The 19,734-nt window shown below is 49.9% G+C and overlaps 11 protein-coding genes across 11 annotated transcripts; 4 read left to right on the top strand and 7 right to left on the bottom strand.

Moving 5' to 3' along the window:
* Positions 1-1,318: 1,318 nt before the first annotated feature.
* COCVIDRAFT_69490 (hypothetical protein) lies at positions 1,319-1,946 on the top strand (the record flags this gene model as incomplete). Its single annotated transcript, XM_014706005.1, has 2 exons — positions 1,319-1,388; positions 1,450-1,946. Coding segments are annotated over 2 exons (567 nt in total), but the record flags the coding sequence as incomplete, so codon positions are not given.
* Positions 1,947-2,638: 692 nt separating this feature from the next.
* Positions 2,639-5,347, bottom strand: COCVIDRAFT_22421 (hypothetical protein; the record flags this gene model as incomplete). Its single annotated transcript, XM_014705974.1, has 4 exons — positions 2,639-3,786; positions 3,845-3,893; positions 3,974-5,235; positions 5,290-5,347. The coding sequence occupies 4 exons, from the start codon at positions 5,345-5,347 to the stop codon at positions 2,639-2,641; spliced, it is 2,517 nt and encodes an 838-aa protein (XP_014561460.1).
* Positions 5,348-6,181: 834 nt separating this feature from the next.
* On the bottom strand, positions 6,182-7,284 carry COCVIDRAFT_22420 (hypothetical protein; the record flags this gene model as incomplete). Its single annotated transcript, XM_014705973.1, has 2 exons — positions 6,182-6,985; positions 7,033-7,284. 2 exons carry the CDS (start codon positions 7,282-7,284, stop codon positions 6,182-6,184), a joined length of 1,056 nt encoding a protein of 351 aa, XP_014561459.1.
* A 996-nt stretch (positions 7,285-8,280) lies between these two features.
* Positions 8,281-9,873, bottom strand: COCVIDRAFT_33449 (hypothetical protein; the record flags this gene model as incomplete). Its single annotated transcript, XM_014706004.1, has 3 exons — positions 8,281-9,020; positions 9,104-9,566; positions 9,619-9,873. The coding sequence occupies 3 exons, from the start codon at positions 9,871-9,873 to the stop codon at positions 8,281-8,283; spliced, it is 1,458 nt and encodes a 485-aa protein (XP_014561490.1).
* A 366-nt stretch (positions 9,874-10,239) lies between these two features.
* Positions 10,240-11,788, bottom strand: COCVIDRAFT_86590 (hypothetical protein; the record flags this gene model as incomplete). The annotated part of the gene is made up of 5 exons (XM_014706003.1): positions 10,240-10,439; positions 10,490-10,570; positions 10,622-11,065; positions 11,115-11,558; positions 11,614-11,788. 5 exons carry the CDS (start codon positions 11,786-11,788, stop codon positions 10,240-10,242), a joined length of 1,344 nt encoding a protein of 447 aa, XP_014561489.1.
* A 359-nt stretch (positions 11,789-12,147) lies between these two features.
* On the top strand, positions 12,148-12,747 carry COCVIDRAFT_33447 (hypothetical protein; the record flags this gene model as incomplete). The annotated part of the gene is made up of 2 exons (XM_014706002.1): positions 12,148-12,281; positions 12,339-12,747. 2 exons carry the CDS (start codon positions 12,148-12,150, stop codon positions 12,745-12,747), a joined length of 543 nt encoding a protein of 180 aa, XP_014561488.1.
* Positions 12,748-12,877: 130 nt separating this feature from the next.
* On the bottom strand, positions 12,878-13,802 carry COCVIDRAFT_33446 (hypothetical protein; the record flags this gene model as incomplete). Its single annotated transcript, XM_014706001.1, has 4 exons — positions 12,878-13,108; positions 13,207-13,409; positions 13,463-13,614; positions 13,666-13,802. 4 exons carry the CDS (start codon positions 13,800-13,802, stop codon positions 12,878-12,880), a joined length of 723 nt encoding a protein of 240 aa, XP_014561487.1.
* A 544-nt stretch (positions 13,803-14,346) lies between these two features.
* COCVIDRAFT_33445 (hypothetical protein) lies at positions 14,347-15,718 on the bottom strand (the record flags this gene model as incomplete). The annotated part of the gene is made up of 4 exons (XM_014706000.1): positions 14,347-15,114; positions 15,170-15,437; positions 15,490-15,543; positions 15,618-15,718. The coding sequence occupies 4 exons, from the start codon at positions 15,716-15,718 to the stop codon at positions 14,347-14,349; spliced, it is 1,191 nt and encodes a 396-aa protein (XP_014561486.1).
* A 387-nt stretch (positions 15,719-16,105) lies between these two features.
* On the top strand, positions 16,106-16,360 carry COCVIDRAFT_86525 (hypothetical protein; the record flags this gene model as incomplete). Its single annotated transcript, XM_014705999.1, has 1 exon — positions 16,106-16,360. The coding sequence occupies one exon, from the start codon at positions 16,106-16,108 to the stop codon at positions 16,358-16,360; it is 255 nt and encodes an 84-aa protein (XP_014561485.1).
* A 160-nt stretch (positions 16,361-16,520) lies between these two features.
* COCVIDRAFT_86616 (hypothetical protein) lies at positions 16,521-17,550 on the bottom strand (the record flags this gene model as incomplete). The annotated part of the gene is made up of 3 exons (XM_014705998.1): positions 16,521-16,839; positions 16,893-17,282; positions 17,330-17,550. The coding sequence occupies 3 exons, from the start codon at positions 17,548-17,550 to the stop codon at positions 16,521-16,523; spliced, it is 930 nt and encodes a 309-aa protein (XP_014561484.1).
* Positions 17,551-18,693: 1,143 nt separating this feature from the next.
* COCVIDRAFT_47878 (hypothetical protein) lies at positions 18,694-18,939 on the top strand (the record flags this gene model as incomplete). The annotated part of the gene is made up of 1 exon (XM_014705997.1): positions 18,694-18,939. A coding segment is annotated over one exon (246 nt), but the record flags the coding sequence as incomplete, so codon positions are not given.
* Positions 18,940-19,734: the final 795 nt, after the last annotated feature.

Genomic DNA, 19,734 nt, shown 5'->3' with positions numbered 1-19,734 from the left:
CGACGTCAGCTGCGGTGGGGAGAAACTGGGGTCTCCAGTTCCAGTATTGCTGGTGTAGAGGGTTGCATTAGCAATGCAGGCATGGATGCGCCACCACGCGATTGACCCATAAATGGTCGGTGTTAGTTGTGGAGCTAGATTCGGGCCTATACAATAGGCGCTTGAAGCGGAGCCAAGAACAACAACGTATTCGGGGCATTTGCGACATTTCTCTGCTTTAGTGACAAACGGCGTGTCATTGGTGCTATTTCTCCCCTGGCCGCCGCTACCACCTTAGTAAAACAGCCCCGCAATAATTAAAGATGTACGTATTCATCCTATATAGTAAAAAATGGAGATAAGAATTTTCACACTAGCAACGTCTCGATTCCTGTGGCTGGCGACGAGAAGAGGTGTACCACACCAAGCTAGTGTCAAAGGTCATTGCTAAATCTCTTCAGTAAGTTATCTCCGCACCCTAGGAGGGATATGAATCCTTCGTTTGTGTCTTGGAGGTGGGATCGGAAAGTTTTTCATGTGAAAGAGCTTGAACTAGAGAAGCTATTCGTTTAGAGGAGCAAGCAGTAGTTTACCCCATAATATCACACATTCTTATGATAGCTTGGATTTCAGAAATGATTTTGATCCATATTGTTCTTTGACATATGTACTGCATTGGGACTGATGTCTACGTGCTCGCTCTTGCTATGATATGCTTCCATTGGGAAAGTCGTGTGACTGCGTCTTTTTATCATACTACTCTGGGATTTTCCCAAACGAATGTGAGAGGGCCATAGGTGTGCATTTTACGAATCAGTGTCTATGTAAGTCTGGGTGAGCAGGGCAAAGCTGGCAAGACACAAGTGGAGGCAACCCGAGACAAACAACCCACCTTTTCTCGACTCAGTCCTAGCCGATGCCCAGGCTGAACTAACTGCCACCCCTGACGCCGCAAATAGGGTCTTTGCTCGTGTTTGGAAATCTTCGCCCAGCGGGGTTTAAGAAGTACGTGGTATATCGCCACGCAACCTGAGGGAGCTGACTTCCACGGAATATCCCGCCGCTCAGCTTGTACTACAGTACTCAACTTTTTCAGTGCTCAACTTGTTCAGTAGTTAACTTGCACAGTGCTCAGCTTGCTCAGTCACTCAGTTTGTCCTTTTATCTCACTTACCCTATCAAACAGCCCACTACTTCACTTTTCTGTAATCAGGTGATTAATCATGAAGATTCTTTGCCTCCACGGACGAGGCTCTAACAATGAGGTTAGCAAAATGTCAAGCCCCCTTGCGGATTTCCCTCGTTCTAATCACATCCCCAGATTTTCCGCATGCAAACGGCTCCTATCCGTGCAGCACTAGAAGATTTTGAGTGGGTCTTTGTTCAAGGCACCGTCCGCCACACTGAAGGTAAGAATTACGAAATTACTACTTGGAAGAGCATGACTAACGTGCTCGATGCTTGTAACAGGAAACTGGTCTCTACACACATCCGACTTTTCCAAGCTCCCTTTATACACATACTACAACCCATTCGACCCTGAATCCATCATACAAACTCATGAAGAGCTCCTCCACATCATAAGGAGCCACGGTCCCTTCGATGGTGTTTTCGCCTACTCTGGCGGAGCAGCACTAGCGGCCGAGCTTCTTATTGAAGCTGCTCGTTCTGAGACAGCTATCGAGCCTCTATTCCGCTTCGCCGTCTTCGTGAACGGCGCATCGCCGCTACGCGTCTTCGAAGTCGACGATGTCGACACGGTGAGCGGCCATGTTGACGTCTCGCAAACATTTCAACAAGCAAAAGAAATGTTTCTCCGACCTAGCGCGCTGCGACACAAGCCTGGTGTCAGTGAAGAGGATCAGGTGGATCACAAGAAGTTGCTCGGACTCTTGAGCAGATTAGAAGGGAAAATGATGGCAGATGGGACAGCCTTTTTGAGCGATGGCACGTATGGGCTATGTCGGTGGGAGCAAAACAAATTGCAGCCTGCATTGATTGAAATTCCGACTCTCCATGTGAGGAGCACGGCGGAAGATCACGTGGACCCGCATCATGGAAAACATCTGGTTGAACTGTGTGACCAGTTTGATGTGGAGGAAATCCATCACGAATTTGGACACGATTTTCCTAGGGGAAGACAGTTGATGAAGCAAATAGCGGATGCAATTAGAGAAATGGCTGAGTTGGCGTGATAGGGGTGGTCTAGGCAACACAATACTTTTCGTTCTAGCAAATTATACCCCTTGCCATTCGCAAAGCTTGTGCAACTCAGGTGTTAGTGCGGGTACAGTACCAGACTGAGAAAACTGGACGAGTCAACCTGAACTTGAGATCTCAGTCCAGACCCATGCGCCTGAGGATCTCAAAGAGCTCGTGCGCCAAGGTATTCGGCGGCGATAACGTACGTTCTGCTCGCATTAGTTGGAGGTCGAGGCCCGCTAGCTCATGCGACGTTCGTACATTCATTGCTTCTTCGCTCAGTAGCCGCATCTGGGAACTTCCAAATGAGTCCTCCTCCTACTTGGGCATATCAGATGGAGGAATCGGATGGGACGTAAGAAGGTGAATTTTATGACGCATTATCTTTCGAAATCGTAAACAGAATTTAGGCTGCCCCTAGGAAGTAGGCGTTCGAGAGATCGGAGTTCTCCCGCTACTATTGTTCCAAACGCTCATTGTCACCCTCATTCATCAAACGCTGCGAGACTGTCATGTCTTCTTTGGACTGAGGGCTCGTCTCATTTTCCACCTGGTTGCCAGCGTACGGTTTATCTGGAGCCGCAGTTATTACCCTATGTGCATCGTTCTTCGCCCATGTTTTCTGTGAAGACTGCTGTGAGCTAACATCTGGATATAAAAGCGCTGTAAGATTGCGTCCCAACGAGGTTTGATTAAGGAACCATCTCATCCTATCCAACCCAGTGCGCTGCAAAAGCAGAAGTATGACTGTAGCGACACTTATGATGAGTGTCAGCAACAGCAACAACATTACTGGTACCGCGTAGACAATATTGTACTTCGTGCTTCGTTGCATCAGAATGACGTGGGGTACCTCATGCGGACTGTTCTGGTCTTGAGATACAGATGTGGCTGAACCTGGCGACTTAGCCAACCAGGATCGAGTACCAACTACAGCGTTTGCAGCGATGTCTGTCCATATCAGGTTGATAATGTCTGCAGACCGTGTAGCTGTCCGTCCAAGTTCAAGCCACCTTTGATATAGGGCGAATTGACCATACCCTGAGTAGTCATGGATCTCTACAGATTCAAGTGCTGTGTCACTGAATAGCTCTGCATAGATATATTGCATGATAGTGCTGTAAAAGCTTGCTCCTGGTGTGTTCATCTTGGAGTCTACAACTGAAGACAAAAAGCGCCCAGTATATCCAGGAAGCCATAGTGACTCCCTCTGGATAGATGAAATGTTAGACCTTTCTGCGAATTTCGGGCTTAATAGACCCCAAAATGGTTTTATATCCCTATAAGTAATACCAGAGTCTTCCACTCCCCAGATGGGCATGGATGATGTATTGGGATAGGTCTTTTCCGTCACATTGATGACACGCAGATCTGATAGGCCTCCGTTACCATTATATAGAAATGTAACAGTTTTGATAGTAGCTCGGGAAGCCGATGCACAGGTGTAAACTCGTTGTGTCCATGCGTCTCCGGGCTTGCCAAGATCAAAAGGGTTCAGGTCTCGTCCCATAGGTCTCGGTGGAGGGTAAAAGGTACCCGTGGCTATCGCGATATTCGAAATGTTTGCTAAAGACCATGAATCTACGCGTCCCTGAGCAACATCCTCTTGTGTAGTAGGTTAGGATGTGCGCTTCTTCTGAGTGGAGTGGAAGTATGCACATACCGAAGTATTCAAAAGCATCCGTTGTGACATTATGAGGATTCGTGTAGATCTGGTTATGGTTCAAGAAGAACGTGGAGTTTCTGGCGATGTCGGTCATCGAAGGGAGCTCTAAATGTTGACCAAGCCTACGAAGAGCAATTCTCCCTGGTTTTGGGATGAATTGGCCGCTTTCCCACCGCTTCCGCTGAATGAAGTTGTGTTCGACTCATCTTCAAGAAGGTATGATGTCCCGACTGGCGCCTGTTCGTACATCCTGAATTCTTTCAGGCCGCGCTCTTTGTCCGTCAAATTCATATAAATCATGGTTAATGCGTTGCTATATCCAGCTGCAAATAGTGCTCTAGTATGGAGATAGATGCTGTCTTGTGAGCTGTTCATGGTGTGAATGCCTTCCAGGTTGACTGTACTGTTCAGATCTGCGAATCCGCCACGATCTGTCAGCCGTAGGATGCCACCAGATACCAATGTGTGGAGTGTATCGTCTTCTTTGAGATCGTAATCGATCGTTAGATTGTTATCGACGCAACTTGTTTCGGGCACAATGAACAGGATATCTTCTGTCCATGTGACTTCATGAGAAATCTGAGGGGGAATAGTGTGGTTACGAAAACCAATTCCACCTCTTTCCAAATCGACCACCAGCCCTTCAATAATTTTGAATCCGTTGCTTGAAAGTAACCCTTGTATCGGCCGGTATCCTCCCACTAGGTATGGTGATCCATTGTCGTAGTACTTCTCAGTAGATGAAGAGATATCATTGTACCTAGTGAACATGCTTGATAGATTCTGCTGTCTGATCTCATAGGAACGCCACTGAATATCAAACATACTGGACACACTCCTTTCCATCACGTCTAGGCCACTTGCCCATAGGTTCTGTGTCTCCAAAGAGATGTTGGTGTAGTAGTAGCCATCTGTCCAGCTCCAATTGAGGGTAAAATTATCAAAATTAGTGTAGAGTTCTCGGAAGACAGAGAAGTTTGAGCCGGGACAACTCATCGATCCTTCCGGGCTTCCACAGATACGATTAAAGCCCATATCATTCCTAGGAAGACTTCCATATCCGAAGGGTGTCAGATCTTGCGCGTAGCTGAAAGGCACTCTCTGAGGTTTACTGGACAGCATTGCATCATAAAGACCAAGGGGCGTGATGACGGCAGTCACAGCGACTAGAACTGTTGTGAAGATGCCCAAGTAGACTGCGGCGACAACTGCAGGGTTCACATTCTTACTCGCTGACGAGTCCGAGCTGAGGATTGTTGGCCAGTATGTTGAGTGGAGGGTTCGACTGAGCGTAGACCATGTGACAGCGGTCTGCTGTACTTGATCATCCCGCTTGTTGATGAAAGCTATGAGGATGAGCGGGATTGCTAGTGGTAACAGGAGTTGTACTTTTCCGATGGTTAATGACTGGCAAGTAGCTGTGTACATTGAGGTTGACTTACGTGAAGTAGTGCCTGCAGCAATCAACGCCGAGACTTGACCAACAGACAGCGATGTCATTGTGACAGCAACGCGGATCGATAGCAAAGCCTTTCATGTGTCGCAAGTTTGGGGCCGTTGTGGTTCGAAGGTAGTCAATAACAGATCTTGCTTATGTTCCAAGGTTTGCATCAATCCTGCCCAGTTGGTTTCCTCTTCAACTATAAGAAGGAGGTCTACGGGATGGTACATGTAGCTAAGGCTTCCGCGGAAGGCAGACCAGGTACAGCCACCTCTGCCATGTCGTGACCTAAACACAAGCAGTCGTTTCACTATCTTGCACTTGCTCCAATAAATGAAGAAAACTCGTGGACGCCATGAGTCGGCATTTGCTCACAGGTCAAGCTTTAGTCGAGCTAGTTGGGCCAGATTCCTGACCTGCAAGCTGAAAGAGGCATTATTTGTGACCATTGCCGCCGCCGAATAGAGGCTGTGAAGATAGCGTCTCGGCATTTTTCAGCTGGCGGAGATCTAGACCAATGACATAGAGGTGTGCCCAAGGTAAAAGCATACGTTTTGTCTTTACTAGGATTCAGTCGAAAAGTCGGGTCATTCTCAAAGATCGGGTCAAGAAAACATCCACGCCAACTCGACTACCTGCTATTTCGTCTCACTCAACACACGACAATTGCTTTGCTTGTTTTTGGGCCATCTTCTTAAGTTCGCATAACTATGACGTGTACTAAATCGGGCAAAACAATTCAAAGTAGCATCGCACAATGAGAAAAAAGAGAAGTTCCTTTAATGCCGCATAATTGATCGTCAAACCGAAGCTTCATAGCAAGAGGCTTGACCGAAACCAGAACACTTACTACCCATTCCAACTTCAAAAAAACACCCCTATATATTATTTCCCTACAACGACCCAAAAACAGGATCCAGCCACCTGTCAATAACGTAGACGCACGCATTCCCCACGCACTTCGGCTCTCCCTTCACAGCCGCATTATTCACGCTCGTTACAGCCCCATCACCATCTCTTCTCACAACCGCCGGGAACCCAACAATTGACTTTTCACTACCAACCGTCGTCGTATCTATGAAAGGATACTCAAGCAAGTACGAAGTGAACGGCTGATTACTTGGTTGAATGGCCTTGGCGCTTTGCCCGACAGCCGCAAGAGCCGCGTTACTTGGGGCGAAGATGGAAATGTACTTTCCAGCAGGTAGAGACGAGTCTAGAAAGCTGAAGAAAGCCGGAGATGTTGCGTTCAAGAGAGCTACGTATGTCGAGATATCTGGCAAAGAAGATAGGGCCGATACGATGGTTCCCGAGGGTCGCAACTCGTACTCTAAGATTTTCTTGGCTTGTCGGCGTCTGGCGGATGCGATGGCAGATCCGTTCTTGTTGACATCGGTTCCGAAGATCGATACCAAAGGATCGATTATTGAGGTGATTTTGAAGATTGCCCCGTTTCCTACAACAGTACCTTGCGCAGAGACTAGTTTGGCTTGGTTGCTGATCGTGATAGTGTTACCCTCGGACACAAACTTGAGAGGTATGCCTTCGATGCTTATAACGGGCTTTTCCGAATTGCGGACTTCCTCGGTTGTCACTAATCCTTCTGCGATGTGAGTTCTCAGGATGGCTTCGAGGAGCACATATGATGCTGGTGCTGTCAAAGCTGCTGCTAGTCCCGGCTGCAGCGCCTCAAATGCCTGTATCGATCAGTAATCCACTTGGTTTAAGACAGGTCGCTACCTACAGAGTTGACGGGTGCGAAAGCCGTGTACTTCCGTCCATCTGCGAGGACATTGAAGCGCTCTTCGAACGGCGGACCAGGAATACCGCTGGTACCTCCTGTACTATTGAAAAGGCTATAAAAAGTAGAAAGTTCTGGATCTTTGGAAATTGCAGTCAGGAGTGGTAGCGTATTTACGGTAGCTCTTTCGACTATAGAGGAAGATGTGAGAACTGCCAGCAAAGTCACTGGACATATCCGTTTCAACAGCATCATGGTGTGTTGACCTCAATCTTCAAATCAGATCTGGAGATTTTATCTCCTTGACTTGGTTGCCTTATGGCTGAGCTGAAGCTATGATCGAGGTAGCGTAAGTTGCACTTCAAGTTTCCGTCCCCACTCATGTTATAAGTACGTTAGACGGGCTTCGGGCAAGCACATCGGCCCTTCCAGAGGCCTTATGCTTCCTTGCCGATGCATAAAGAATGACCCCACCCAATATCTGCCAAAGAAACATGCATTCAGTAGAGACTATCTTGTTTGTTTCACAATTTACAGTCGTCTGCGATAATAAATAGCGAAACTGAGTCGACATTAACACTAAACGCATTGGCTTGATCTGCTGTCTTTGCGACGCCTCCATAGCAGTCCGTTCAATGTTTTCCACGGATGCAATATCACTGTGGTGAGGGTATCCCATCTCTGCAATCTCGGGGATACTCTGTCATCGAATAAGGTTTCCCGCTCGAACGAATAGAGTTCATTGTGGTAGACTGCGGTACGCGGAGCAACCAATGGCGTATAGCAGTGGCAGGGATCTAGGATTGTTGGTCATGTTAAAAAAACATGATTACAATGTCAATTGAATCTGCCGTTGACAGTGAGGAGAACATATGTCGTCAGACGGAACGGCTCTGAAGCAGCCAATCAAGAGCGAGTGCCGATCGGAGTCTGACGGAAGGCAGACATTTGGTTGCATCGGCTGCGTCCAGATCATGATACTTCGACCAAACATTGTTAGTGAAATGAGGAGGAAATAAGTCAAAGCTAGGTAAAATGAACGATAGGAACAGTATGCAAAGTACAGGGCCTGGAGCTGAAAAGTAGGTTCAACCCAATGACAGGCCAAGGGTTACTTCGACCAGATATGACGACATCAGCCGATTACCACATTCACATGCTAAACTTTATATGATGAAACCTAGTGGACATCCCGCCTTGAGTAATTTTCAGTCTCCCTAACCAACCCGAAAACCAGACCATACTCACGACTCAGTTTTGGCGGCTCTTGCTTATCGCGCTCTCGCCTAGTGTAGCAAAACTTCTCAAAACCTTCCTCAGCGACTCCGCAACTTTCTTAAATTGCTCATCCGTCATAGAATAAGGTGGAGTCAAAAGCAGGCAATGCTTGTTTGTACTCGCCCTTAACACGATACCGTATTCTAGAAGCACCTTTTGCTCGATATCCGTTGCGATGTCAGAAATGAGATCGATCCCAATCATGATACCAGTTCCACGAACTTGCTGAACCGTATGCAACCCCTCGAGTTCTGACTTGAGGATATCAAGAAACTCCCTGCCGCGCTTCGCACATAGCTCAATCAAGTTCTCCTGGTCGATAATGTCGAGTGCGCGGAGAGCGACGGCAGAGCAGACTGGATGACCTGACCAAGTATAGTCGTGCTGCCAGAAATCCGATAGCATCATCTTAGTACTGATATTATTGAACGCTGTTTTCCAAATGTCGTTGCGGTAAATCACAGCTCCAGCAGGGAGATAGCCGCATGTAAGACCCTTGCTGATGACCATGATATCTGGGCACACGCCGTACAACTCCATACCGAACCAGTGCCCCATCTTGGCAAATGACATGATTTCATCTGCAATCATCAAGATGCCGTACTTTCTGCAAATCCGCTCCGCAAGTGGGAAGAAGTCGCGGTGCATGTCGACAGCGCCACCGTTGCCTTGAACGGGCTCAAACACGAAAGCGGCAACGGTATCAGCGCCTTCTTGGAGAATTCATTCCTCCAGTTCCCGTGCTGTTCCAGCATCAGCAGTATATCAAGGGGATTCACATGGAAACACCACTTACCAGCCGCCTGCCCGACATTCTCTCCGTGCTTCAACTTGCTCCTTTCAAAGAACAACTCATGTGGAGGATCGATATTGCAAAACATCCTATGCGAGCTGCTTTCATACACATTACGCCCATGGCCCTCCATCCACCTCTTCCACCCGTAGTCGGAGAACTCGGGTTTCATGGACGCAGGGATAAACGTACTGCCATGGTAGCAATTGCGGAAAGAAATGAGTTTCTGCTTCTTGTAGCCTCCGCCATAGCTAGTACCTAGAGGCCCAGATTTATTCCAGTAGCGCAAAGCAAGATGATACGCAGCTTCTATGCCCTCGCCGCCGCCAGTAGTGAGGTACACGCGGGAGCCAGTCATTTTCTCTGGAAAAGCTTGACCCGCAAGGCCGGAAAGGCGCTCGCAGAGTTTCACGGCATTGTTATTGGTCAGATTTCGCTGGTTGGAAGAGACTTCCAGCTTCGTCATCTTTGCATCCGAGTTAGTTTGGTCATCAGAAACAAGGTCGTATCTGACCAACCTGCTCAAAAGCAACTTGCGCGAGATCCTTGCGGCCGTGACCAAGATGGGCAACAGTAATGCCCCCCATGGCATCCAGGTACTCTTTTCCCATGACATCTTTCAGAACAGCTCCATCACCCGATTCGAAGACGACGAGCTGTCTTGGTCCTTTTTGCATGAGGGGATGACCAAAGCCGTGCATTTGATGCGCCTCATCTGAGGCTTTGAGATCTTCGTATGTGGCAGTCTCTTTATCTCCTTGTCCTAGAATCATTGTCTCCCCATCTTGGAGAGTTGCTTGATCGTGGGAAGACATGGCAGCTGTGAGTGAGAATGATCGGGAGGACAGCGGAGGAGTTGTGAATGCTCGAAGCGACGATAGCAAGGGGCGACGGATACGGAGAGAAAACATGGTACAAGATAGCGATTCCAACTTTGATGCGGAGCATATAGCTCATATATCGTTCAATAAATGAGGCGGGGCAATGTAACAAGAAGCATGTCATTTGTTTGTCAATGGGAAGGCCTCGGACTAATGCATGCACCATCGTGAGAAATGCAGGTAACTAGTTCTGGAATTCATCATATCGTCATTCTGAAAGAACAATTAGAAAATACTACATATCGAAAAACAGGTTCCTTAAAGTTCCTTCAGCTCTGGGGTGCCAGCAGCCCGCGGCTCCGAGAACTTCGTTTCAACGAAACACTTTAGTAAGCCATCCTGGCGCTTCTCCTGCAGGTAGTAGGCCTTCGCAATGTCCTCAATCTTGAGGCGATGGGTCACCATGAATGTCGGGTCGACCTCGTCCTTTTCCAGCATTTCGAGAATTTCCTTCCAATCTGTTGCATGTCAGTAAATAAGCCCACCCATTTAGGCAAGAGATCCTTACATTTCTGAACTGGACACTGTCCGCATCCAATCAGTCGAATACCGCGTTCCATAACCGCACCAATGTTGAAGTGGTTCGTAACTGTAGCAGAATGAGTCCAAGTCCACAGCCAACTATGATTCGACAACTTACATCCAACGTAATCTCCAATGATACCAACTCGGCCAAACTTCCTGGTTGAGTAAATGCACTCGTTGATCATCTCGGACGTGTCCTGCTCCATTCCAGACATCAGTTCAAGCTTGTGTGTCCAAGTCTTTGCATACTCTCCGCCGCTAGCCTCGATACAAGCGTCGACACCTCCAGGGACCATCTCATGGATCTTGGCAGGAATGGACTGCTTCTTGAGCTCTTCGTAGTTGATGGTCTCCAGTCCCGGGATCTTTTTCTTTGCAAATTCAGTGCGCCAATTGTTGTCAATGCCAATGACACGCTTCGCGCCCTTCTTGAACGCCCATACACATGCCATGAGGCCGATAGGTCCAAGACCCCAGATAGCAACACTGTCACCTTCAAAGACGCCAGTGTCACACACGCTGTGGTAGGATGTCGGAAGTACGTCAGAAAGATAAAGACCTTATTCTTATCAGCATCATTCACTTGCGAGGCCAATTAAATAACTTACCCTTCTCAAAAGGAACACTGTCCGGCAACTTCAAAAGATTCTGATCGCCAAACGGCACCCTAACATACTCCGCCTGTCCACCGGCATATCCGCCCACAAAATGCGAATACCCAAATATGCCCCCCATCTTCTCGCCATACAGCATCTGATGGACGGTAGACGCATTCGTCTTATCGCAAGCCGTCGTAAGATTCTGCTTGCAAAACCTACACTCACCGCACGAGACAACGAAGCTATTCACAACGCGATCTCCAACTTTTCGCTCAGTAACTTTAGACCCAACTTGCTCGACGACGCCACAGAATTCGTGGCCGAGGATATCACCCTTCTCCGTCTGGATGATGACGCCGTGCAGGAGATGCACGTCGCTTCCGCAGACAGTGGAGCCGGTGACACGTACAAGCACATCGTGGTCCTCGATGAGCTTGGGCTTGCTGACGTCCTCTTTACGGGAATCATCAGTTGAAGCTTTATTGAAACGTTGGATGGTTGTACATACGAACACGCACGTCGTTCTTTCCCATCCACACCAGCGCCTTCATCTTCTCGCCAGACGGGTCCGCGTACTTTCCTCCATCACGATCCGGATTGGAGATATCAGTTTGCGTTACGGTACTCTGTTGATCGTGTCCAAGGACCTTTTCGGCCTGTTTTGCTGCAAAGTTTTCCGCCATGATTGTTCGTGCTTGTTATTTCCAAGAGGATGAAGATTGGATGTAGAGTTCGACCTGGTATTCGAGGCACCCCCCACTTATCATGTCCGATACCGCCAGTATAATGGCAACTAACGTTGCAATAAAAGCATTCTGACGCTGCTATGACGCAACGTCGACAGCTGTTCCGAGCAGCGTATGCAGCTTTCACGAGAGCTGAATGTCAGTTTTCACCGCGTGACGTCAAAATGAAAGAAACACTGGGGTTTCATTACCACCACGCGACGTAAGGTCGAATACCTCACCCTACACTCTACCTTCTCAACCTCAATCCCAACCTCAATCTCCAGCAAACACAACGCCAACACATACCAAAAGAAATGCCACAATACCACCACCCCGGAGGCACCGTCTCCTACCCGGACGCAAAATCTCTCTACCCCTCCGTCCCTCGCGTCAGTTTCGGCCGCGCCGTCGCGATCGGTCTCTCCGCCGGCTTCCTCGGTGCCCTCGTGTAACACTTCCCCCCTTCCATACCAAGCCCCTCCTCCAAAATAACCAACTCCCCCAGCATGTCCGGCACCAACAAACTCGAACAACTTCTCACCCACCGCCCAAACTCCTTCGTTCCCGCCCGTACAATCGGCAACCACCTCGGCGTCAGCGCCTCCTTCTACGAGCGCAACACCAACCTGCTCAACCACCTCCATCACTTCGGAATGGGCATCTTAGCCGGACCGGTGAGGGCGGTGATGTCGTATTACGGGGTGATTGGCCCGTTTGCGGCATTTGTACATACGGGGATTAGGATGATGATGGATCAGAGTGTGGAGTTGACGGCGGGGACGAGCGCGGTGCCGTGGTCGTGGCCGATTAATGAGCAGGTGGTGGATGTGCTGCATAAGGGAGTTTATGCGGTTGTCACGGGGTATGTTTGTGATCGGGTAGTTAGGGGGGTGGACTGGTTTGGGAGGGATTGAGCCGAGTGCGGGTAGATAGTGTACAGTGAAGAGGTAAAAGGGAAAACATGTTGATCATGATTTTGTGGTTGGGTAGATTTTGTATTGTACAGTAACTCCAAACGAGATTTTGAACGGTTAAACACGGAACTTAGGCATTCTTGTCCATTCTCGCCTTCCCCCTCTCCTCTTTATTCTCCGGTCCCGGCCGATCCGTCGAAACAGTGCCCTTGAGCTTCGCCGTCTCCGCCACACCCTCACCCTTCTTACTTTTCTCGGGCTGGTGCGAAACCTGCGATGTATGATGCGTATCTGCGTTCGACAGACCCTCTTGTTTGCCAGACATGTGGTTCATGCTTGTGGGTTTGCCGCGGGGATCGGGCTGTTGTTGTATTAGCAATCTTGACATCCCGAAGAACAGAAAAGAAAGAGTGAAAGAGGGTTAGGTATTCGGGGGGAGGTAGGTGTAAGTAAACGAACCTTGTCGTATAAGTCAGGCGTCACGGCGCCTGGGTCCCCAGACTTCTTGGAATCACGCGGTCCGTGGCCTCTGAGACCGCCTTCTTCGTCGGGGTCAGGACGACCGGCGCCAGGTTGACTAGAATCAGGTTTCTCTTGTATCTTTTTCTGTCCCAGCTTTTCGCCGCTTTTGCCGTTCTGAGTCCCGGGTGCAAAGTCCTTGTCTGCTTGATCCGTTAGCTTCGGTTCAACGGGAGTGTTGGGGGATTTATCTGACCCTTTGATGGTGTAGTATCGCCCTCGTTTTTGTAGGTGATTTCACCCACGTTGGTGTGTTGCGCTTTTGCTTGCTTGCTGTCGGCGTGGGAGGTGTCTTGCTTTGTCACGAGATAAAGACCCCCAGCGGTACCGACAGCGGCGGCTGCCATCCTGCAGGAACATGTTATTGATTTGACATTTCAAGGGTTTTGTCAAACGTGCCATGGGACGTTGCTTGTGTTCATTTTGGCGGGTAGGCCGCGCGCGCTGGCATACGTCCGACCTTGGACTTGGACTGCATTGCGCAATGGGTGGAGCCTCGAGGCTACGCGCGACGTGGTTGATCGAAGTAAAGACATTGTGGATTGAAATTCAAGGATTGAGATGATTGAGACATGGCAGAATTTCAGACGGCGGTTTTGATGATATGGAGGCACTTTGTGTTGCTAACACGGACATATCGTCAGAGCGCAATAGTTGGTGCGTCACACGGGTAATCGCAACGTAGTGTAAGCGTCACTGAAGCACATCACTATGCGATTCCTAATCCGAGGACACTCAAATCTGGTCTTCCTCATATGGCTTAAACTTTAAGAGGAGAATGGCTAATCTCGTTCGCGTCACTCGGTATAAGGACAATCTGGTTTGGAATGGCGTCATCTCGACACCATTGTAATGTATGATGCGCGTTGACATGCATCTCTTCCCATACCTGTCACACCCCACATAGATTCATAAGAAGCATGACTACGACACATGCAGTTATCGATCGAGGAAGCTTTCAAGTCGAAAAGAAGAAAATGCCTTTCATTAAGCAGCAATAAATCGCAATCCCACGCTAACCCAAGTCTAAACAAAACGCCAAGGAACCTTTCTATAAAGATGACCCGATATGGCTCACTCTTATGAGCACTCTACACACCCTACTTCAATCCCCTCAATAACAAACGGCTTGCTAAGCTCGCTGGGCACACTCACCTTGCTCAAATCAAGATCCTTTACACTGCCCGTCTCGCTGGTAGTCTCACTACCAAGCGCAGAGTCGCTCTTGCGCCGGCGAGCCTCAGTCTCTTCTTCAATATAAGCATACTCGTTGCGCCAGTCACACAGCATCCTGCTGTTGACATTGCTGCCGCCACAGAGGACAATGACGACTTTGTCTTCGGGGCGGACAGGGCGACCAAGTGCTTTCTCGAGACGCCCGTCGTAACAGAGAGCAACGTTGATGCCGCAGGCGAGCTCGACCATGATGCGCTCGTCGTCAGCAAGACGCCAGCAGCCCATTGCGGCTTCAGCATCGGGAAGAACGACGCTGCGGACATTGCCGCGTTGGGCGTATTTGAAGGTTGCGTCTGTGACGCGGGCGCAGCCTAGGCTGGTTGCTTGGGATGTGATTTTGGGGAGGGTGATGACTTCTTTGGCTTGGAGGGCCGCGTGTAGACTCTCGGCTCCGGCAGTCTCCATGGCGAGGATGGTGGTCTTGGTCATGTTGAGGGAATCCATGGCTTGACAGATGCCGTTGAGAAGGCCGCCGCCGCCGACGGAGCAGATGAGGACATCGGGCTCCTCGCCGCCAGGCATCTGGGCTGCAATCTCGGTCATGCAAGTGCTGTTGCCTTGCCAGATATCTGGGTGGTCAAATGGTGGGCAGTAGATGGTTTCTGTTTGTGCCTGTGTGATGTGTTAGTCCAGTGAAGCTATGTGATGTGAGATGGGGACGACGTACATAGGGCATGACGTGCTCCTTCAAGTATGCATCAGCATCCTTCCATGCGGCACCATGTTGGATGACTTCGTATGCACCAGCAGCCCTGAGCTTAGCTACCATCAAGGGTGCAGTAGCGGTCGGCACGACAACAGTGCATAGTAGGTTGAGGGCACGAGCCGAGTGAACAGCAGCGAGGCCAGCATTCCCACCACTGGAAGCAAAGATGTGAGGGCGTGTGCCTTTAGGAAACTCTGCGAGACGACGGAGGATGTAGTTGCCGATGCCTCTGTTGCTGCATTAGTAAAGTGACAACCATGAACAGTGTAGTCAATCCTTACCGTGACTTGAATGATCCGGAAGGCTGGAGGTTTTCCAGCTTGAGGAAGACTCTGCTTCTGCGATTTAGAAATCTCTTTTCCCAAATGGTGAAAGTGAAACTTGGGTGACAGGAAAAGTGTGACCGTACCATCCCGCTGCTTCAGAAAGCGCATACGACTCCCTCAATGGAGTCTGAACCCAAGGGCTCTGGGCAGACTGCTCCTCAGTGTGGTACTCCTTGACGGCCATGTTGAAGATAGTAAACAAAGTTGGGTATCACAAAAAAAGTATCAAGAACAAGTGCAGGGTGAAAGCCTAGTGAAGATTATGGGACCTGGAGCTTTCAAAGTTTCTTTCGCGGATGTCAAACTCAAGTACACAGGATTCTGATCTTTTATCTCTACCAAAATTCTCCTTATCGCTCCGCACGCACCCGCAACCCCAGAGTCCAGGTGCATAGGGCCAGTGGGGTAACTGGCTCATCACAACCATGATACCTAGTATTGATTACCCTATAAAGTGCATGAATTACCCTATAGATTCTCGATAAGGAACAGGCGACCACGTAGGTACCGCAGAATGACACAAGCATGAGACCCGGTCCTCGAAAAACCAGTCCCTGGTTTGCATTTCCCGATGCGGTTATCAGCGGCGGTCTATATTCTGCCGGGCGTTACCGCCTCAGATGGCGTTATGCTTTTGGCGTATTTGCCTATCACAAGACGCGAACCAGTCGTTTATACAGGGGAGCTTGTCCAAAAGGTACCCATCCGATCACAGCTCGGCGCAACAGTGGGGATGGTGTTGGGCTCGGGAAAGTCGCGGAATCCAAGAGGAGATCCCCGACGGAAAGGGAAACTAAAAAGCATGCGACCGCATGGCGCGTCCTAGCCTGTTATCACGATCGGAATATTCGCCAACAATGCGTTTGCGGGTACTCTAGGCACTTTCGAAATGTACTCGCACTGGAATATGACATGTGTGGTGCGGATCCGCAGAGGTAGAAATGGATCTACGCAGTTCATCCTCGTCGATTCTACCCGGCCCTAGTCTACGCAGCGACTTTGGGCTGTTCGAGCAAGCCCTTTCTGAAGTTCCAGTAACTGGCGCGTATCGGGTCGTATTTGGTCGCCAAAAGATCCAACGCCTGCTCGGCTCTCCTCTTGCCGTCTTCTTCTTCGGCGTAAATGTCGGCCAGCAGGTCCAGGGCGTGGCTTGAGTGCACGTTGTCGGGGTCTTGGACGTCGGCAAACTCACCTGCAAAGTCCTTGAGGGTGGACTTGGGGAGTCCGGCCGCACGGAGGATTCCAAGGATGTAGTTCCACGGGCTCTGGTTCTGGGGCGCTTTACGAATGGCTGCTTTTGTGTACCTAGTCGGGTTAGCAGTCAGCCATGTGCGGGAGCAGTAACAGCAGTAGCTCACTCTATCTCGCGGTCGGCAATGTCTGCGCTGGGCTTGCCTTCACGGCCTCCGACGACCAGGTAGTAGCGGTGGTTCCACGCCGAATTATTCCGAACATCCTGCTCAATCATGTCGTGTGTCCATTCCAGCTCTTCGGGCTTGTCAAACATGTCAAACCGCTTGACCAGCCATTGCCTGTAGCTCCACACATGGTAGTTCTTGGAGTCGAGCTCGAGCATGGAATTGATGAACTCGGGCTCGCCCTCTGGTGAGCCCAGCTGGTCAATAATGGTATGGCGGTGATGCCAGATCTGGTAGTTCTTGAGGTGTTTGAGCGCAGTTGGATTGAGCCATGCGATTTCGTCCTGCAACGACCTGCCGATTTCGGATATGGTTTTCACGCGGTAGAGCCTGTGGAGCATCAGGTAGCCGTAAGGTGCGCATGCAGGTCGACTCACCAGACAGTGTAGTGCGCGGGGTTCATGCTGATGATGTGCTCTGTGAGGCCGAGGACTCGCTCGCTGTACTCAGTCTTGGCCATTATGGCGCGCAGGTAGCCCATGGCCTCGCTGTACTCGTCGCTATACGCAATGGCAGCGAGGGGATGCAGACCGCCGTCATCCTGGGGGAGGGGTTCTATGTCCGCCCATGCCTCGTCATCGTGGTAGAATTTGGGCATTCTGCCGTCTCTGCCAGACGCGTCTAGCTCTTCGAAGTATGAGCGCGTGGGGAGCAGGGCGCGCAGTAGGCGATATGGCAGCAAGGTGATGGCCCCTAGCCAGGCGCGGATAAGGTGGAAGAAAGCCATGGCGGGGTCTAGTCGAGCAACCTCGACTCCACTGCTTGGCGGAAATCGCGACCTCTTGTGGAATTTCTATCTCTCGCAGAACAATAGCAGCCTGTTTGGCACAAGTATGAGCGCCAATTGCATATGGACAATAGGTGGCGCATGTTGGTGAATCTTGTGCCAGGAAATCCCTCGCAGATTGATCCATTGTGCACATGGGGTGTTTTCTGAGCATATGCAACGAACAATGCTAAGGGCTGGTATGTACTAAATCGCGCCCTGTGAACCCATCACCCCGCGTATGCGGTCTTCTCATATGGAGATGATGCGTATGAATACGAGCATGGCGGATGCAAGGACTTTGGAACATGATTTGGGAGTTTGTAGACTTCTCAACGAGGGCCAGTACAGGCCATAGTCACGTGGTGCACATGGCCATACATTGTCTGTACTAATCTTTTACCCAGATCAAATCAGAATCATCCAAAGAACTACATTGATATTTTTCCCCAAGATTGCTCGATAATTTACCAAGTAAAATCTCCAAAAGAGGAATAAATATATGCACATCACCACCAGCTTCCCTCACCTCACCCCCCATCTCCCACGCACCTTCTCCCACCTTCCTCAACCCTCGCTCTTTCCACCCCCAAAAAAGAAATGCCAATCCACTCCCCTCCTCTTCCTTTCTCTCTCTCCACAACACCAAACACCACCTCACCCGCGCAAATGTCTCAAACAAACCCACCAACCTCAACCACACCTTCACCCCACTCCCTCGCGCAACCCTCCCACCTCCCAACCCCCCAGGACACACTAGTCCCCTACCTGATCTTCGAAATAGAAGATTACCTCTCTGAAGACTACCTCGGCAAATCCATGGAGCGCACGCAAGCCGACTATACACCTTCACAGTTAAATAGAATACGAATCACTGTAATTTTTCTTCTCTCTACTTTTATACTACCTTTTCACCCAACTCACTCACACATCCAGCTCCGCGCCATCCTCTCCTTCACCTCCTCCTACGCGTCCTACAAACTCCAGGCCACCTGGCAACAATGGGCCACGAATCCGTACAACCTGCATCCGTCGTGGCACCTCTTTATCTTGTTTATGCTCCTGGCCTGGATAATTGGGAGTTCGGTGTGTGGGTTTTATGAGGTTGGGGCTGATGGGGGCAAGTTGAGGATTGCGAAGTTTTGTAGGGGTGCGCTGGGGAGCGTGCCGCCGATTATTCAGTTGATTTTGTTTTTGTATCCGCCGCTTTTTGTGCAGTTTTGAGGTGGTGGAGGGGGTGGGTTAATGGGAGTGAGTGAGAAAGAAGGAAGAAAGGGAAAGAGGAAAGGGGGCGAAGAAAAGAGATACCAAGACAATGGGCCGATTTATGATTCTCGATAAGCCGAAACCACTCGGGTACGAATAAACAAGAGCGAAGAGAAAATGAAAAGCCAATACGCCGTGGAACTCAACAATCAAAACACCCTTTACGCCCCCATCCGCAGCCATCAGTACTAATACACAACAAACTCAAGTCCACCGCTTACGCCTGCGTCTCCTGCGTCCCCAACAACCTCACCAAATCCTCCAACCCCCCTTCCTTCTCCTCCTGAATCCCCAACACCCTCTCCTCCACCCTCCCCTCAACCACCCTCCTCCAAACCCTCGTTTCCCGCGTCTGCCTCAACCGATGCACCCTATCGACCGCCTGATCCTCAATCGCGGGAGCCCACCACGAGTCCGAGAGGATAACTTGGTTGGCAGCGACGAGATTGAGACTAACGCTGCAGACGGAGAGGGAGGCTAGCAGGACTGTGGTGATGGGGGAGGAGGTGAAGTTGTGTAAGGCGGTGTCCCGCGCAGAAGGCGGCATGGAGCCATCGATGCGGGTGTAAGAGTACGAGTGCGCGGTTAGATGTGGGGAGAGGAGGGAGAGGAACGGGGGCCATTGGGAGAAGATGATTGTTTTTTTGCAGTGGGATCTTTGTGGGAGGCGGAGAGGATGGAGAAGATGGCTTTAATCTTTGTGCTTGTGTTTTGCTCCAAGGATTCTTTGTCGAGGGTTTCGGACTGAGA

Source organism: Bipolaris victoriae, assembly GCF_000527765.1.
Source record: "Bipolaris victoriae FI3 unplaced genomic scaffold scaffold_5, whole genome shotgun sequence".
Lineage (NCBI taxonomy): Eukaryota > Fungi > Ascomycota > Dothideomycetes > Pleosporales > Pleosporaceae > Bipolaris > Bipolaris victoriae.
Note: the sequence above shows the minus strand (reverse complement) of the source record. Positions and strands in the feature narration are given on the sequence as shown.